General features: G+C 47.2%; 1 protein-coding gene across 1 annotated transcript in view; it reads right to left on the bottom strand.

Annotated features, from left to right (window-relative positions):
• The window catches only part of COG5 (component of oligomeric golgi complex 5), a 1,467,851-nt gene that overhangs the window by 91,978 nt on the left and 1,357,853 nt on the right, over positions 1 to 18,020 (bottom strand). Inside the window, exon 19 of the mRNA XM_078680311.1 lies at positions 16,367 to 16,443. Coding sequence (XP_078536437.1) covers positions 16,367 to 16,443 — 77 coding nt within the window. The remainder of the gene's footprint in view (positions 1 to 16,366; positions 16,444 to 18,020) is intronic.

The raw sequence follows: 18,020 nt of genomic DNA, 5'->3' as shown, positions 1-18,020 counted from the left end.
TGATTTGATGTTTTTTCAGGGGTGCTATTTCGTCAGCGCTGTGGGTGATCCATTGTGTGAGGATGGTGGCTGCAAGGTTTGGGTCCGATGATATAGTAGGAGGGTTTAGGTGAAGCGATGTGAAGAGCTGGTCGGTGGTAATTTTGTTCCAGTTTCTGCGGGGAATTGGTTGTGGGTGGTTGTGGGTCGTAGTCTTTTTGTAGTTGAAGTGAACGCAGCTGTGGTCCGTCCAATGGAGAGCTGTGGTGTGATTGAAGGAGATGTGCTTGCTGGAGGTGAAGATTGGGTCGAGCGTGTGTCCGGCATAGTGGGTGGGGGTGTCAACGAGTTGTTTGAGTCCGAGATTGACGAGGTTGTCTAGAAGGGTGGTGGTGTTGCTGTCGTTTTTCTTTTCCAGGTGGAAGTTGAGGTCTCCCAGTAGAATGTAGTCCTCAGAGGGGAGGGCGTGTGGGCTGATGAAGTCAGTGATGTTTTCTCTGAATTGTGTGCGGGGTCCTGGTGGTCTGTAGATGAGGGTGCCTCTGAGTGTGGTCTTGGGGTCGGTGTGGATTTGGAAGTGGAGGTGTTCGGTGGCTGCGAGGTTGTCGTCGGAACTGGTCGTGATGCGGATGGTGTTCTTATGAACAATGGCGATGCCTCCTCCTGTTTGGTTGATGCGGTCCTTACGGATAATCTTGTAGCCGTCAGGGATGGCTATGGCGATGTCGGGTGTTGATGAGGCCTTCATCCAAGTTTCTGTAAGAAAGGCGAAGTCCGGCGAGGTGGTGTCGAGTAGGTTCCAAAGATCAATGGCGTGTCTGTGGCTCGAGCGGGTGTTGAGCAGGATGCACTTCAGGTGGTTAGTGTCGGAGCTCTGTTTGGAGTATGTGGATTTGGTGTGGGTCTTGATGCAGTCGAATTTGCAGAAGTGGCAGGTGAAGGGTCCATGAGTGTGTCCTGGGGCGGCTTGGTAGCAGTTTGGCGGTCGGCCGGGGTTAAGGGCTGAGAGGGTTGCGGCGTCGTACGTAATGCGGGCGGAGTGCATTTTGCGGAGGCTAGGGGGTTTGGCGCTGGGCGCGGTCCAGGCGTGGACGGGCGTAGACGGGCTTACCTTTGGCGCACCTTCGGCGCGCATGGGGCGCGTTCGCTGCGCGTGAACGCTGCGCGTCAGCTGTTCTGACATAAGTGGAGAGTGGAGGGGGGCGGAGCGAGGGAGGAGCAGCTGGGAGGCGGGAGCGGGTAGATGAGACGGGCCAGGAGTCAACAACAAAATGGCAGCACAAACAAAAAGCGAAACAGGGACACCACCGGAATAATTCTATGATCTGGGCAGTGGTAGCGGCACAATCAGGCACAAATAATTTTGCAGGTGATGCGAGCAGTGCAACAATGACAATTAACACCAATGAGCAATAAGCACAATTAATAATTAGCAGCTAGCGCTACGATACCAGGCTACGATACTAGGCGCTACGATAATGTTACAGGCAATGCGAGCTCAATTAATAGTTAGCAGCAGGCGCTACGATACCAGGCAGTAAGGAGGAGTATAGCGCTACAAAGTCAGGATGGTCAGGGAGCGTGGGGAGCGACCGCTTCAGAGCAATCCAAGACGGTCCCCTAAACAAAGGCTGGCACTAGGTATAAATGTGGAGCCTTCAGAACCTCTCATCAGAATTCTTCTGGACCTGTGGAATACTCAGAAGGACTGCCCTGTCTAAAGAAGGAAGGCTGGACCTGTTTGCCTTGAACACAGGAACCCCAGAAGTGACTCGAGGTGGGCCTCCTGTTTGAGCTACAGAGACGCAACAATATTCCAGCGGCTTCCCTGCAACAGCCCAACTGGCCAGCAGCATCACCACCACCAGCACCTGCCTGAGCCCGGCTGGTTCCCTCTGCTGGAGCGAGTCCTAATACTAGAGGACCCCTGCCTTAAAACCCAGTTAAAGGTGAAAATCCAGAAGTTTTAGGGCTCTTCGCAAGTGGGCTCCTCGAGTCAGCAAGTCACCAAATTTCATGCAAATGCGAAGTTCTGATGGTGGCTTGCTCTTCGAGCCAAACAGCAACTGCTTGTGTCTCCCACCAATGCGAAGCTCCAGCGATGATTGATTCTCATGCTGACAATGACCTCCTCACAGACAACTCCCACGAATGCAAAACTCTTACTGAGACTCATCACGAGGACTTGGACTTTGAGAAGGTAAAATCTCCACTGATACAAACCAGTTCATGTATAAGACCAGCGTTCCATTGTGGCGGTGTGAATTTTGACTCTGACCCAGTACAGCACAACCAAATACCCACGAACGGTGCTTTGAGCTTTTTGGCACTAATTTCACCTAGAAGTTTAAAAATGTGTAACTCCAGTTCTACTGAGTGGATATTTGTCAGTTTAGTGTCATTTTATTCAGTAAAAGATTCTTTATTTTCCTAGATTGGTTTAGGGTTGTTCAACTCATAACCCAATTTCTTACAGCACCAGATATAACTTTTTCAAATGAACAAGAAGCCCATTAGGATTTACCACTGACTGGTCACCATAACCAACCCAGGCCTACTATATTAAACATAAACATTCCCACAAGGCAACCATCAAGCATACACCCATAAAATTAAAAATATATACAGAATTACAGTTGGAGAAACAAAATACATTCCTTCCTAAGAGGGCCTAACAAGGATTATCACTATTCTCAGGGTTTAGCAAAGGGTGTAACCAACACCAAAGTCTTGTCTACTGTGGTAATCCTTGAGATTCTATGCAACAAAATACCTTTCTGTAAGTTTCATCACTGTGTAATGACGATCCTATTAGCTTTAAGGTATGCTTATCACAAAAGACATGCCAGACCTACTGCCATTGTCATAACTTTTCATAATAAACAGGTCAAGCCTAGAACCTTTACCATTGGCTTATAGCCATGATCAACTCAGTCCTGGTATACTATGCATAAACCTTCCTTCAAGGTAAAAGGTCAATGCAAGCACATGCTTTCAGTGGAAGCACCGACATTTTCCCCCCATTCAAAAGCTATATTCAAGAAATGTCATAATGTGGGAAAATCCAAAGGCCCTTTCTCACTGTCGCTTCTAAGAGGTAATTTTTGTTGTACAGCTAATATTGGGCTACACCTGTGGTGTCAAGATATTGCTAAAATAAAATGACTACCACAAGGTATGGACTCAAAGCAGGGGCTTTGACAAAATATACCCTATAGTAAATATGTGAATTACCTGACATCACTGTAGCTAGATTAACTGTGATTTTGAACAGTTCTCAGACGGTTTTTTCCAGGAGAAATGTGGCACTAGCACCTTGGTATAACTTAATGACAATAATACAGTAAGCAGTTGTGACTGGTACTGGAGAGAGAGGTGGGTGGAAAAGAAAAAAAAGAGGGAGTTGAATGCAGTATATACAGCCCATATATCGTCAGCTACTTGTTTTTTCAGTGTTGGAGTTTCAACCTGACTGGGTAAATCTTCAAATACCATATACCTGTATAGGGGATAAAGGCCTCTATGACCAGTCCCCATAATTCGTCAAGGATATACCGGGCCCGGAATCACTCCATGAATTTATGGGGATCATACATAAAACGCCTCAGGATCACCATCCTCTTGTACAGGGTTTGTCTGTGTCTGGGGGATCCAAAAATATACATTTATCACCTGGTTTGAACAGGTGGTTAATATTTGAGGGGGTAGGACTTTGCTGGGTGGGGGTTTTGGTCGGGCATCGGGAAAGGTTTGGGGGGGTGGCGAAGAGGCTTTCTAGTGGCAGGGGAGGAGCCCTTCCTTTAGTGTTAAAGGAAGCTCAGGGGCCGGGCTGTACCTCTTCGCACAGTCTCTGCACTCCCCATGCAAATTTCGTTTCTTGGTGCGGATCCAAACCCGGGAAAAGCTTTAGGGGCAGATTTATGTCGGACTTGCGCCACGTTTACGACGCCGTGGCGTCACGCAACAGCGGGGTAAACGTGGCGCATCCCTGCGACCCATTTACAACGTGACGCATCTAGGCAGATGCGTCACGTTGTAAAGCCCTGCGCCACATGTGGGCGTTCCGGGGCAGGTGCGCCTCGCAAAAGTGCCAGCGTGAAATCTACAAGATTTCACGCAGGCACTTTTAGGCCAATGCTGCGTCAAAACCCTGCGCCTGCTTGAAGCAGGCGTAAGGCTTGACGCAGCATTAGACCGATAGGGACCCCCAGAGCCTTGCTGGAGCTGCGTCGCGCTTGCGATGCAACTCCAGCAATGCGCCACCTTTACGGCACAGATGCGTCACGCATCTGTGCCGTTTTTGCGTCATGGTGCGCCGCATTGTAAATGCGGCGCACCATGGGTGACGGAGCTGCGGCGCACAATAACTGGCGCATCCCTGGGGATGCGCCAGTTATTGTAAATCTGCCCCTCAGTGTTTTGGGACCTGGAAACTCTAGTTACAGAAAAATTCACTTGTAAAATGAAATATAACTTTCTTTTATATATATCTTGTAATGTTTAGCTTAAAACCCAGTTAGGTGTTTTAAAAAAGAAATAAAACAGCTATATTAATTTTACAGTTTTCATGTCAAACAAACCCATGCACGCTTTGGGTACAAGCAAAATGGAAGCAGCATTAACACTGCAGTAACCTGGTTGCCCATACCAAGTGGTCACCCCACCAGCCCATTGTAACTTCACCATTTGCCCCAAACCCTGGTATGTTTTGGGGGACAGCCTCTGGTCTCGTAAACAAACTCCTCCAACTTCACTCACCAGTCCATGGCTGCACGTCATCTACCACTGTAAGGGGGGGTTCGGGGAATTCCAGTAGCGGGCTATGTCTAGCTTTGCACTCAGTGTGCACCCACCCACCAAATTGCAGTCGCCTCATGGTCCCCTCGTGAACTTTACTATTTCCAACAGTGCAATATTGGACTGGAGAGCTAGTGCTGGTCTGCCTCGGACTAACCCCTCGAATGCAATATTGCTTACTACAAAACCAGATTCTGACATCTACGGATGGGAGAGGCTATGAGGGCGGGGCTCTACTCAGAGCAGGGTTTATCAAGGGACCATTAAATCATCCACATTACTACACAGCTTATGTAAAGATAAAGAGTCTTACAGATATAATCACAATTTGCAAGCAGGAGAGAACCCTTAGTGGGGTCTTCTGCAAACTTCCTCAATAATGCAAGAAATTAATGAAGTTATAGACAGAGATCTGGAGTTTATATTAAACGCAAGCCATTTCTAAAAGGCGAATATTTCATTGGATTTCTTTTTAAAACCCAAACTAAACCAACACGTGTTTTGTGACTAGTGAAATTGTAAGTTGCTTTTTCAGGACAAGAAATCTGGTTTTAGGGCAATTGAAAAAAATATTTTTAGGATCACAGGCCTTGACTGTCATAATAATAATAATAAAGCCATTTTTAGAGCGCCTGGTTACACTCAAGACAGTGTGTCCCCGCGCTAAAATTGCTGCTGCTCCCAGAGAGACAGAAGTCCAGAAGCGAGTGGCCTAAGTCAAAGGAACAAGAAAGCTTTATTTACGTGGGAAGAGATGGGTTTTAAGTCTCAGTCTGAATCTAGTTTCAGAGGGTTCCATGCGTAGATCAAGCGGAAGTTTATTCCAGTGTTTGCTTGCTAAAAACCTGAAGGAGCGACCTCCCATCCTGGCCTTGCAAATGCGGGGGAGTTTGAACAACATCGCTCCGGCAGATCTTAAGTTCCGGGTAGGGCGATGTATGGTAAGAGGTTTTCGCAAGTAACCTGGGCCTTTTCCCTGGGCAATGCGGTGTGCAAAGCATAGCGCTTTAAACTTAATGCGTTCTTCAATAGGGAGCCAGTGTAGTTTAAATAGTGCCGTCTTTCCCGATGCTCTACGCGGGAGGTTGAGCACCAGGCGAGCGGCAGCATTTTGAACGCACTGCAGTTGGTGTATGCCTTTTTTGCTTAAGCCTAAGAGCATGGCATTGCCGTAGTCCAGATGCGGTGTGACTAGAGCGTGGATAAGTGTCTTCCTGGCGCTAAGGGGGAGAAGGTCAAGAATTTTGCGAAGAGTTTTGAGTATACCAAAACATCTTCCCGGGACTTTGGTGACCTGTTGTTTAAAGGAAAGCTCAGCATGAAGCATGATTCCAAGATTTCTGACGGATTCCGCCGGGGAGGAAATCGCGCCCAATTCAGTGGGCCACCACGCATGTGACCAGGCAGAGGGGGATTTGCCAATAACCAGCAGTTCTGTTTTGTCGCCGTTCAGGCGCAGGCAGTTGTTGTTCATCCACCTTGCCACAGATAGCATGCAGTTGGAAAAGTTGGTGGTGCCCTCCATCTGATTGTGCGTGAGTTTAATCATCAGTTGGGTATCGTCAGCATATGTGACAATATCCACTCCGAAAGCTTCCACAATGTGAGCCAGGGGTTCCATGTAAAGATTGAACAACGTAGGGCTCAAACTGGAGCCCTGTGGAACCCCATTTCTCAGCTTCCGGGGGGAGGATTTGAAAGGAGGGCAATGCATCTGAAAACTCCTGTTTTCTAGAAAAGATCTTATCCATTCATAAGCAGATCCCCCCACTCCCATGTCTGAGAGGCTAGACAGCAGCGTTGTGTGCAGCACGGTGTCAAAAGCTGCACTCAGATCTAGTAAAACCAACGCTGCTGTCTGCCCCTCATCCACTAACTGTCTGAGACATTCTGTGGAGAAGAGAACAGCTGACTCCGTCGAGTGGCCTGCTCTGAACCCTGACTGTGTGGGATGGAGGAGGGATTCCTCCTCAAGGTATTTCATAAGTTGGCTGTTAACCACCTTCTCCACAACTTTCACGCAGAAAGGAAGGAGGGAAATGGGGCGGAGATTCTGTAGCTGGGAGATATGTACGTTGGTTTTTTTTTTCAGGGGGATGACTTGGGCCGTTTTCCATGCGTCAAGCACATGGCACTCTTGGAAGGATAGAGTGACCATGTGTCCAATCTGGTCGATCATGCATTCTAGGACTCCTTTACAGCGATTAGGAGGAATCACATCATAGGGAGAGCCGGACTGAATGCTGTTGGCAATATTAAGCAGGTCTTGCCTATCAGGTACTTCAAAGCAAGTCAGATGAGGTTTGATGGCAGAGTCATCTCCCACTTCCATGTGTTTAATCGGTAGGTCCATGCCGCCTGTGAAAGTGGTATGTATTATATCCACTTTGTTTACAAGGTATTCTGCTATGTCATTACATAGCTCATTGGAGTAGGTGTCTTGGGCCTCAAGTCTGATGGGGACCGTAAGCTCTTTATAAATGGAAAAAAGTTCTATGGTGGGGTTATCGGCAAATTCTATTCGTTCCCTAAAATGAGCGCCTTTGGCTGCTCTCACAAGTTTGTGGTATTTTTTTAGCTCTTTTTTATAGTTAAGCTTACATTCTGGATTGTAATTTTTCCTCCAGCCTCGTTCGAGGTTTTTGCATTTGGCTTTGGCTTCCTTAAGCTCTTTGGAGAACCATGGGGCAGTTTTGTTTTTTTAGCAGGGGGATTGAGTGTCCATGGCGCTACTGTGTCCAGCGCCCTGGACATCCATTTTTCATAGTCGTCCCACGCCTCCAGCAGAGTGTCGCTACGGGGGGAGGTTTCTTGAGCAAGGCGGATTTGAAGGTTTCCTGATTAAACTTCTTCCAATCTCTACGTTTCTGGGGCCTGGGCTTGATCATCCTGATTTCCTGTGGGGCACCTTCTACCTCGAAGGGAATGATAAGATGATCGGACCATGTTATTCTGATTGGGGTGTAAACTTTAATACCCTCCCAATTAGCGAATACAGGGTCCAGGAGGTGACCTAATTGATGCGACGGGGACACTGATTGTAAGTTGAGCATCAGGGATTTCAGTGCTTCAACCACAGCCTGTGCCTCCCCGCAGTTAATATCCTCGAAGTGGAGGTTAAGGTCTCCCAAGATGAGAAATTTTTTATACCGGAGGGCAGGCTGAGTTACCAGTTCTGTCAATTGGCTACAGGACTGTGTAGTCCTGCCTGGGGGACGGTACAAGAGGAACCCGTTGATGATATTTTTAGGGCTTACTTTTATCGTAAAAAAGCCACTCTCACTGTTGGGCAGTGTGGCCTTCTCTAAGGTGCATTGTAAATCACTTTTATAGATTAATGCTAGTCCCCCACCTCTCTGCCCTTCTCTATCGATTCTGAGCAGACAGTAACCTGGGGGAATAGCTTCCAGAATTTCGGGCGTCGAGGCTTTGTCTAGCCATGTCTCTGTTAGGAAGAGCACATAAAGTTCCCCCTCTGTCAACAGATCATGTATCTCTAATTTGTGCTTTTTCATGGATCTGCAGTTTAATAATGTCATTTTTATTTTGGTCGGCACTAACTCATTGCTCTTCCGCCATTTGGTGGTAAAATTGCAAGTCTCGCAGAGAAGCGACGGCGAGTCCACTGACAGTGTATGGCAACAACTGTCTTTAAATTCAGGGCATAGGGTTAGTAATTCATTTTTAGTATAACAAACTTTTTCCCTGTTAATACCATCACTATCAACGAGGTCGAGAGGATCGGGGGGTCCGGCTCCGCGCCCCTTCCGGCCGCGAACGGGTGCAGACGGGCTGGACTCTGGTTTGACTCCGGCGCGAATGCGGCGCGTCCGCTGAGCGCGTCCGCTGCGCGGAGTCATGGCTGTCTGGTTATGTAGAGGCGACTAGAGCGCCAGGAGTGGGAAGCCCTACCCAATATGGCCGCCACCAAAGCACGCAGCCCGGGACCCGTGGCTATGACCCGCAACTCGGCCAGCAGCCTCGGGGAAATGTGAATTAAAACTGCCAACACGGGGCAGCGCGCAGTGAGTGATTTACAATTCTATTTGGCCCGCGAACCTTAAGATCGGTTAAATAGCATGTGGCGCTTCGCTAAGATCCGAGCGCTGATGCTAAGCAGGGGGGAACGGACACAAAGGAAAAAAACAAGTAGTATACAGCACAAGAATTAAAAATGGCAACCACCCGGCTTCAGCCTCAGGTGCAAAGTGAGCAAAGCAATCTCGCGCCCTCCCTACGAGAACTGCTTATGTAGAGGCAACTAGAGCGCCAGGAGTGGGAAGCCCTACCCAATATGGCCGCCACCAAAGCACGCAGCCCGGGACCCGTGGCTATGACCCGCAACTCGGCCAGCAGCCTCGGGGAAATGTGAATTAAAACTGCCAACACGGGGCAGCGCGCAGTGAGTGATTTAAAATTCTATTTGGCCCGCGAACCTTAAGATCGGTTAAATAGCATGTGGCGCTTCGCTAAGATCCGAGCGCTGATGCTAAGCAGGGAGGAACGGACACAAAGGAAAAAAACAAGTAGTATACAGCACAAGAATTAAAAATGACAACCACCCGGCTTCAGCCTCAGGTGCAAAGTGAGCAAAGCAATCATTTGACTTAGATTGAACAGGTGAGTATTAATTTGACATTTTGAATAGTAGGTACCAGGTTTGATACACTGCATGGTAACTGCACTTCATCAGATATCTGAAAGTGGCATAGTATCACTATTTGGTATGCGGACAGTCAGATGGAAATGGGCCAGCAGGTTCTGGCAGAATTTGCTTCACACTATTCCTCCCTTTATGCCAGGTGTGAGTTCCCTGGCCCGTCTTCACTGACTGATTTCATATGAGATTTGCCAATCTCTGAAACTTATACCAGAGAGCCCAGCTAAACGGAAACATTTCTAAATAGGACTTGGCGGAGGTTCTACCTCGGCTTTAAAGAGGGAAGTTACCATCCACATGGTTTTCCTGTTGAATTCTTTAGACTCACAGCTTTACATTCCATCCCTACAATCAAGGCAATGCTTGACAAGGTGCTGGAAAGTGGAGTTCTGCCACCCTGGCCAATCCGGACCTATGTGCATATTAATGCCCTATATCCCTTATTAACATGGAGGCGAAGGTGATCGCCAAGGGCATGGCAAATTGCCTGCTGACACTAGTCAGGTCACTCATCCATGGGAACCAATGTGGATTTATGCCGGGAAGTCCCACCCAGCATAACATCAGCAGGTTTCATAATGTACTGGCTGTAGCCGAGAGAAAACACAAGACCCCTTAGCACGCCTCATTGTAGACTTCCAGAAGGCCTTTGATTCAGTGGTTTGGTATTAACAATTCGTAATCCTTCAAAGGGGCTGTTTCGGAGTCCCATTCATATGTTATGTCTGACTCCTACACACGGATCTGAAAGCCAGAGTTCGGCTCAGTTCACAGCTGTCTGTGTATCATCCATGTGATAGTCTGTATTAGTATGGCAACAGCTGTCCTCTAACTTTCAGCTGCATTCCCTACTGGTCATCCAGGGGTTTTAAAGAAAATCCACTAGCTATATCTGATATTCAGTCCAATTGATGAAAGTTATATAAGTCAATTGTATGCCAATCCCGCACATCAATGAGTTATAGATAGACGGGAGTATACCATCTCTCTCCTGCAAGCGTCAGGATTTTAATCATTTGGGGATGGAGCTGAAAGTTGGAAGACAGCTGTTGCCATACTAATACCGACTAACGAATGGGGCCACATGGATGATCCACATCCTTAAAGAGATTTTTGTTGAAGCTCCGTCCGGGCTTGGAGGAGTAGATTCATGATCTAACACACAAAAGGCTGTCGCTATTTTGCTTTGTCCTTAGGAAGATCCTATCAGATGTATCTACAGAGACACATATCTACTGGGTCGAAACGTCGACGTGAAACTGTCTAATGTCCATGCTCACTATAGCTAGAAATGTAAAAGACATTGCTTGCTTGAGTAAAAGACCGGGGAAGGACAGAGAATTTATGTAAATGTCTTGTTTGTGTTTGAATCTGAAACGTCACTCATTTCACTTTCTGTCATCACAGTCACCCATTGAATTTTCTTTGTATTGTTAGTGTTTTTTCCTTAGTCTGACAACCCAAATTTATTCACTGTGCAATTTTTTTTATCTAAAATGTTTTTCTAAAAAACAGCAAATCAAAACAAAAAAGTAATAAATCTATTTTTTTCTAATTTGCTCTAGGTGTCATACATTTAGGATTGTCTTGTATAATTGAAATTGATTTTGAAGGAATTGTTTGGTTCTAAAAAAACACCCTGTGGTGCTTACCCAACGGAACCACTTGTAGCTTTGTAAATGTATAACCAGGTTCCAAGGGAAACAGGGTGACCCCATTGATCTTAATGCCATCTTTAAGATGGCATCGCTCCCATGGCTCCTTTACCAACTGGAACATTATCCGTTTAAGATTTGTCTGAATTTCTTTAGTCTAGTGGTGTCACTATCAGGGGTTTTCTGTGGGGCGACAAAGCATCAAGAATAGCCATGAATAAATGTTATATATCGCCATTTGACAGGGGCCTCGACGCAGAGGACATATAATCCTACTACAGGACTGCAAACCTCTTGATGATTGACTAATGGCTTTACTCTCCTCAATCAGACCCCACTTATGCTACAGAGAAATGGACCCAGGGAGGCATACAATTATTTCATTACCTATATGGGGGTCGCATCCAACGATCATTCCCCCCAGTGATAAGGAGGGTCTTGGAGGTCTGACCTGCTACACTCAGGGATAAGTGTTGGCAGGGACGTCTTACAAAGGAGACCCCACTCAGACTGGGGGCCATGCTCAGAGATGTGACATAAAACTTAAAGGGATTTCAAGGGTGGGACCGGATTGAAATTTAAACCATTGGGAGATATTATCAAGGGGATCCATATGGTTTCCTTTGAGCAATTGCAGCTCTCATTTGACCTACACAGACAACAATTATTTTGCTATCTCCGCTAACCCTGACATGCCATCTATTCACATATCAAGAATCATACCAAACTTCACAAACACAATCCCCTGGAAGCTTGACAGTTTATGGGTGGGACAGGCTCCAAGCAGATATTGTTAGTTTACTGGACCCTGGTGAATTACTCCCCTAATATATTTGATATGCTTATAAGAGCATGGGAAGCAGATCTTGGCAAGATATCGAGCCTGGACTGGAAATATGCAAGGACGACTCTCAAAGTGATTGCCATCCCACAGAATTTAAATTAATACAAGCTATGTATGTATATTGCATAGAATCTATGTTAATTTTGTTAAACCGTGGCGCTTCAACAGGGCCTCCCCCCAACTGCCTTGGATGCAAGATTGGAACAGCGGACTTTTCCCACACCATAGGATCTTGTCCTGCACTCCAAGATAACGGGATCGGAGTGCTGGCAATACAGGGAAGAGTGATAAACTCTGAACTCAGACTCACGCTACTGCACTTTAAGGAAGTCCCCACATTCTAATAGATATAAAATGGTCCTCTTTCACACTGGTGTCTTGGTAGCTAAGAGAGACATTGCCTGGGTGTGAGGAAATGCATTCACACCCATCTCTTGAGAGATGGGCTAAAGAACCAGACCATGTATGCGCCTTGAAGTGCCGGTTTATGCATCCAGAGGTTGCCCAATGCCCAAATAAGCACTCCACGATTTTGTCTGTCTCTGTGCATGAGCGCTCGTGACAAAGTCTTCACTACTTTCATTTACTATAACACATAATGGGCGATGGAAAAGCTAGTCAATCAGAATACATTATTTAACAAATAGTTTAACAAACGCGAAGCCACTCTCTCGATGGATGACATGCTCCACGCATGCACCTTTATTTACTTTGCAGAAACACCATCCGTGAACGAAGTGCACCACATACAGAAAGCTATGCATCAAAGTAACTAACAATCAGAAACGTGTGGACTGATCTCTTTTCTAAGCCTTTTGAAAAATGCATAATAGTAAACAAAGAGAATGCTAATGGATTTTGGATGGCAAATGCACACAGAATTAGCGCGCGGCTCATGTGACATTTGCAATGCATGTTTTACAACAATCTCTTCTGGTGCTAGGGAAGTTCTTGCAGCGGGTTCACTAAAATGAATCCTGCAAAGCAAAAGTGACCCGCTCCATAGCCACCATAATATTAGCTGGGTCATACCCATGGAAGAAATACTTCAAGGCAGGTTTGTGAAAACATCTTGAGTGCGGACTTCATACCAATAAAACTGACACACAAGTTAATACTTGTGTAACGATATATCTGTAAGAGACATTAGTTAGTGATAGATTCCTTACCTTAGAATATCCCCAGGCTTCAGACTGGATCCGGAAAGTTTTTCGTTAGCAGTACCCCTGCGCATCGGAAGGTGGCGTTGTGTGGCTCAGCGTCCGTCGCTGGCGTTGAATGCACCGAGATGACGTCACGGAGACTACTTAGGTGCCACCCATGCGCTGTCGTCAGTTCTGTACACGACTTTCCACGCCAGGAACGCAGAGCCATGCAAGAAACTCACCACTGGTGCCAGGAAACTAGGGCCCTGAAAGGGATGACCTTAATCCTAGAAATCAGTTCGCATCTGAAAGAGACACGTTAGTGATAGATTCCTTACCTTAGAATAGATACTCCAGCAATACCAACCCCGGTGGTACGTTTGCGAACAAGATTACACCAGAAAGTCATGGAGACCAGAACGGCCAAAGAAGCCGTCTCCCCAGACTTGACTGTCGAGGTAGTAATGCTTGGTAAACGTGTGCAGCAAAGCCCAAGTAGCTGCCTGACAAATGTCCTGCAAGGGAAAGCCGCGTCCCAAGGCAGTAGTGGCTGCCGTTGCCCTGGTAGAATGGGCACGCAGCCCCACAGGAGTCTCCTTCTTAGCCAAGGAGTAGCATGATTTGATGCACAGAACGACTCACCGAGAGATGGTTCGTTTGTGCACGGCCCAACCTTTTTTGGCGCCCACATAGCCAACAAAAAGTTGGTCATCCACCCGGAACTGTTGTGTGTGCTCCAGATAGAACGAGAATTGCATAAAACACAGTTGATGGACAGAATGTAGAACAATGTCATACATTCACCCCAGTACAAGGATCTGGGCCTAAATCCATCGTTTTTTTGCACTCCACACCACCCTGGGTTAGACAATGGCTATATGCAAATCAGCTCTGACCCTGTGCCTCATGGGAACAGTCCAGTCCGAACTACCAAGCCATGTCTTTCCCAGACCGGAATCAAGCATCCAAGGACCACTGGAGTCAAGCTATCCAGGCTGATGAAGGCTGATAGCCAGAAACCGGTTCTTGGATGCTTGATTCCGGTCTGGGAAAGACATGGCTTGGTAGTTCGGCCTGGACTGTTCCCATGAGGCACAGGGTCAGAGCTGATTTGCATATAGCCATTGTCTAACCCAGGGTGGTGTGGAGTGCAAAAAAACGATGGATTTAGGCCCAGATCCTTGTACTGGGGTGAATGTATGACATTGTTCTACATTCTGTCCATCAACTGTGTTTTTTGCAATTTTCACCCCAAGTGGGCTGGGTATGCTCAGACGTGAGTCCCAGGCTCTCCACACCACTGGAGTCAAGCTATCCAGGCTGATGAAGGCTGATAGCCAGAAACCGGTCCTTGGATGCTTGATTCCGGTCTGGGAAAGACATGGCTTGGTAGTTCGGACTGGACTGTTCCCATGAGGCACAGGGTCAGAGCTGATTTGCATATAGCCATTGTCTAACCCCGGGTGGTGTGGAGTGTAAAAAAACGATGGATTTAGGCCCAGATCCTTGTACTGGGGTGAATGTATGACATTGTCCTATATTCTGTCCATCAACTGTGTTTTTTGCAATTTTCACCCCAAGTGGGCTGGGTATGCTCAGACGCGAGTCCCAGGCTCTCCACACCACTGGAGTCAAGCTATCCAGGCTGATGAAGGCTGATAGCCAGAAACCGGTCCTTGGATGCTTGATTCTGGTCTGGGAAAGACATGGCTTGGTAGTTCAGACTGGACTGTTCCCATGAGGCACAGGGTCAGAGCTGATTTGCATATAGCCAGTGTCTAACCCAGGGTGGTGTGGAGTGCAAAAAAACGATGGATTTAGGCCCAGATCCTTGTACTGGGGTGAATGTATGAAATTGTTCTACATTCTGTCCATTAACTGTGTTTTTTGCAATTTCACCCAGATAGAACGAGAGCGCACGTTTTGGGTCCAAATGGTGGAGCCTCTCTTCCTCTTTTTAAGAATGCGGAAAGAAGGTGGGCATCATGCACCGGCGGCTGAGTTTGTCTGCCCTGGCGTTCAGAGAACCTGCAAGTTGTTGAATCACCAAGGTAATGCCTTGATGTTCCAGCCATGTCCAGAGGCGCAGAGCCTTCTGACATAGGGTCCATGACCTCATCCTGCCCTGTTTGTTGCAATACCACATGGCGGTGGTGTTGTTCGTAAACACCTGCACCAGACTTCCCCGCCCGAAGCTCCAAAAAATTGATATGGAGTCGGGACTCCACCAGAGGCTCCTGATTTCCGCATCTCCCAAGTGGCCGCCCCATCCCAGGAGGGACGCATCCATCACCACTGTGTGCTCCGGTTGGGGAAGCAGGACTCACAGGCTCCAACGGAGCCACAGGGGAGGTACCCCTGGCCCCCTCGTCCACGTCCGGAGACCGACGGGGGGACGTCGGAGAGCGTAAACGCTTCTTCGACTTCTTCCTATGACGTCTCTTACCCAATTCCGAGTGTGAAGACTTCGACCCCGAGGAGCGATGATGATGGCTCTGTGGTCGGTCCCTCGATCGACCCCTGGACCTCGAATGGCACCGAGACGACTGGCGGGCCTCCAGCAGCTTATGGGACCGCTACTGCAAAGCCTTCGGAGCCATGGCCAAGCAGTCAGAACATGACCGGGAGTCATGATGGTGCTCCAGACAGTAGAGACAGATGCCATGGGGGTCGGCCAGCGACATCGTACGTTGACAGGCCCCGCAGGATTTAAACCCAGACTCAAAAGAGAAGTAGAGACAAAAGTCTCAGAAAAGTCTAACCGGATCTGCGCTTGGTGGTGCGGAAAAAGAAATAACTGACATCAGCGTTCATGGGTGGCGCCTAAGTAGTCTCCGTGACGTCAATTCTGCGCATATGAGGCCGGCGACGGCAGCGGAGCCGCACAACGCCACCTTCCATTGCGCAGGGGTACTGCTGACGAAAAACTTTCCGGATCCAGTCTGACACCTGGGGATATTCTAAGGTAAGGAATCTATCACTAACGTGTCTCTTTCAGATAAATGCTGTGCAATGCACAGTGGTGACATAATGGCCAACACCAGCTACAGGACCGTTCTTTGGCTCAGAACCTATATTTTAATACAACCAGCCCCAGCACCATACACAAATGCATTAACATTGCCAATGCCTATAGCTCTCGGATTGTTGAGCCCTATTTGCTTTGTCAATGCTTGTTTAAAACAGCTAGCGGATTTTAAAGGTCTGGGGTGTCAAAATTCACGCAGAAAGCATAAATCCACAAGGTTTGACTTCAGAACTATGTTATAAACGGAATTGAGCTCACCTGAATGACCTCAGCAGCCTGTAAGGTTTCCCTAGATCAGATACACGCCTGCAGAGAGGAGCCACCGCTAGTTCCATCTGAAAAACATAAATCATTTCCATTGAAGTTCGAATATTGTAGAAAAAAGAAAAGCTTGGGTAATTATCAATTATGAAGTCTTTGAATTTTGCAAATGCAAGGTCATTTAAATGTTAAATGCAACCTTCACCTAAACATTTCTGCACTTAAACTACAATGACTAGAAACATTGGCCTCTCTACAAAGAAAAGTGATTTGAGATGTGTTTCACTAGCAACATCCAGGGTCAGTGATGGAAATAGAGAGTAGAACATTCACAACATCAAACAAATAATGACGAGCACAAAAAAACATCGAGGAAAACCTCTACAATTGGATCTCATATGGGCACCAAGAAAGACGGTAGTGGCGACTATTTGTGTGCTGGGTGACTGGTAAAAAAGAAAAAGATGGCACTAATTCTGCCTTTTAATGTCCAGTGTGTGGCTGACCCTGGAGAATGAAGCGTAATCGAGCTGTGGCGTGTGCACCCAATATCCACATGACATGGGATGTTAGGACAACACACCAGATCACAGGTAGGGACTAGGTTAGACAGGATACGTCATAACATACAACTGATTTCACCATCCTGACCTTGAATGTGTGGCACCTTGCTGTCACAGATAAAAGACAACTCAAGTTATATCTAGTCCAATATCACTTGGTCAGACCAGCCCTGCTGTGTGGGTAGTAAACCAGAATATGATGCATCCTGGAGAGTCAGGGGGACGGATATAAGTGCAACGTAACTGCAGAAACCAAGATGCAGCCAAGCAATAGATCATGTTTAATATCGCTATATTCGTTTGCAAGATGATCCGCCCCAATGTTGTGAACTGAACAACTGGGTCAGGCCTTTCTGATGAGAGAGGCAAAAGGGGAAATTGTGCATCCTATTGAGACCAGTTTTAAAAAAAATCCTATAATAAGTGAAGTAGATGTAATCAATTTCACCAATATTTAAGTTACAAGCGTGATGATCGAATCAGGGAAAAGGCTGACTCAGTCTTCCATCTTCTCGGTAAATTGAGTGCCATAAGTGGGTAATAGTAACAACTGTTATATCCAGTACTTAGAAATGGCACCACAGTAGTATGAGGTGCTCCAACCTGCTTTTGTATTCCTCTTGGATCGCTTTGTGAGTACCGCCTGCTGTTCCTTCATCCGACCAAAGGACCTCTTGCAAGTCCACAGGAGTATATAGGTCCTCACGCTGACCTATATAGCACGCACACTGACGTGTGCACGCAGCGGACAAGTGCAGCGGGCGCACCGCTGGCACGCAGACGGGCTTGCCCGCGCTCTGGCTGGGCGCAGCAGGGCCCGTCCCCCTGGCTGTTTTCCCCCTAATATCTTGCATTATACAAATAAGGAATTGCTCAAATTGAACCCGGGAGAAAGGCTACCTCAGTGTCCCAGGTTGTCCATGGACAATATCAGTGGCAACTCAAAGGGCTCTATGTGTGCCTGTTGTCGGACACCTTACCCGGTTATTTTGAATTTGCCTATCAATAGGCGGAAGATTACTCTGGAAAATACGATGGATCATGTTAACGGGGGTCGTCTGAAATGCATTTTATTCAATGCTAGATCG

Source organism: Lissotriton helveticus, chromosome 1_1, assembly GCF_964261635.1.
Source record: "Lissotriton helveticus chromosome 1_1, aLisHel1.1, whole genome shotgun sequence".
In the NCBI taxonomy this organism is placed as follows: Eukaryota; Metazoa; Chordata; class Amphibia; order Caudata; family Salamandridae; genus Lissotriton; species Lissotriton helveticus.
This window is presented reverse-complemented; position numbering and strand designations above follow the sequence as displayed.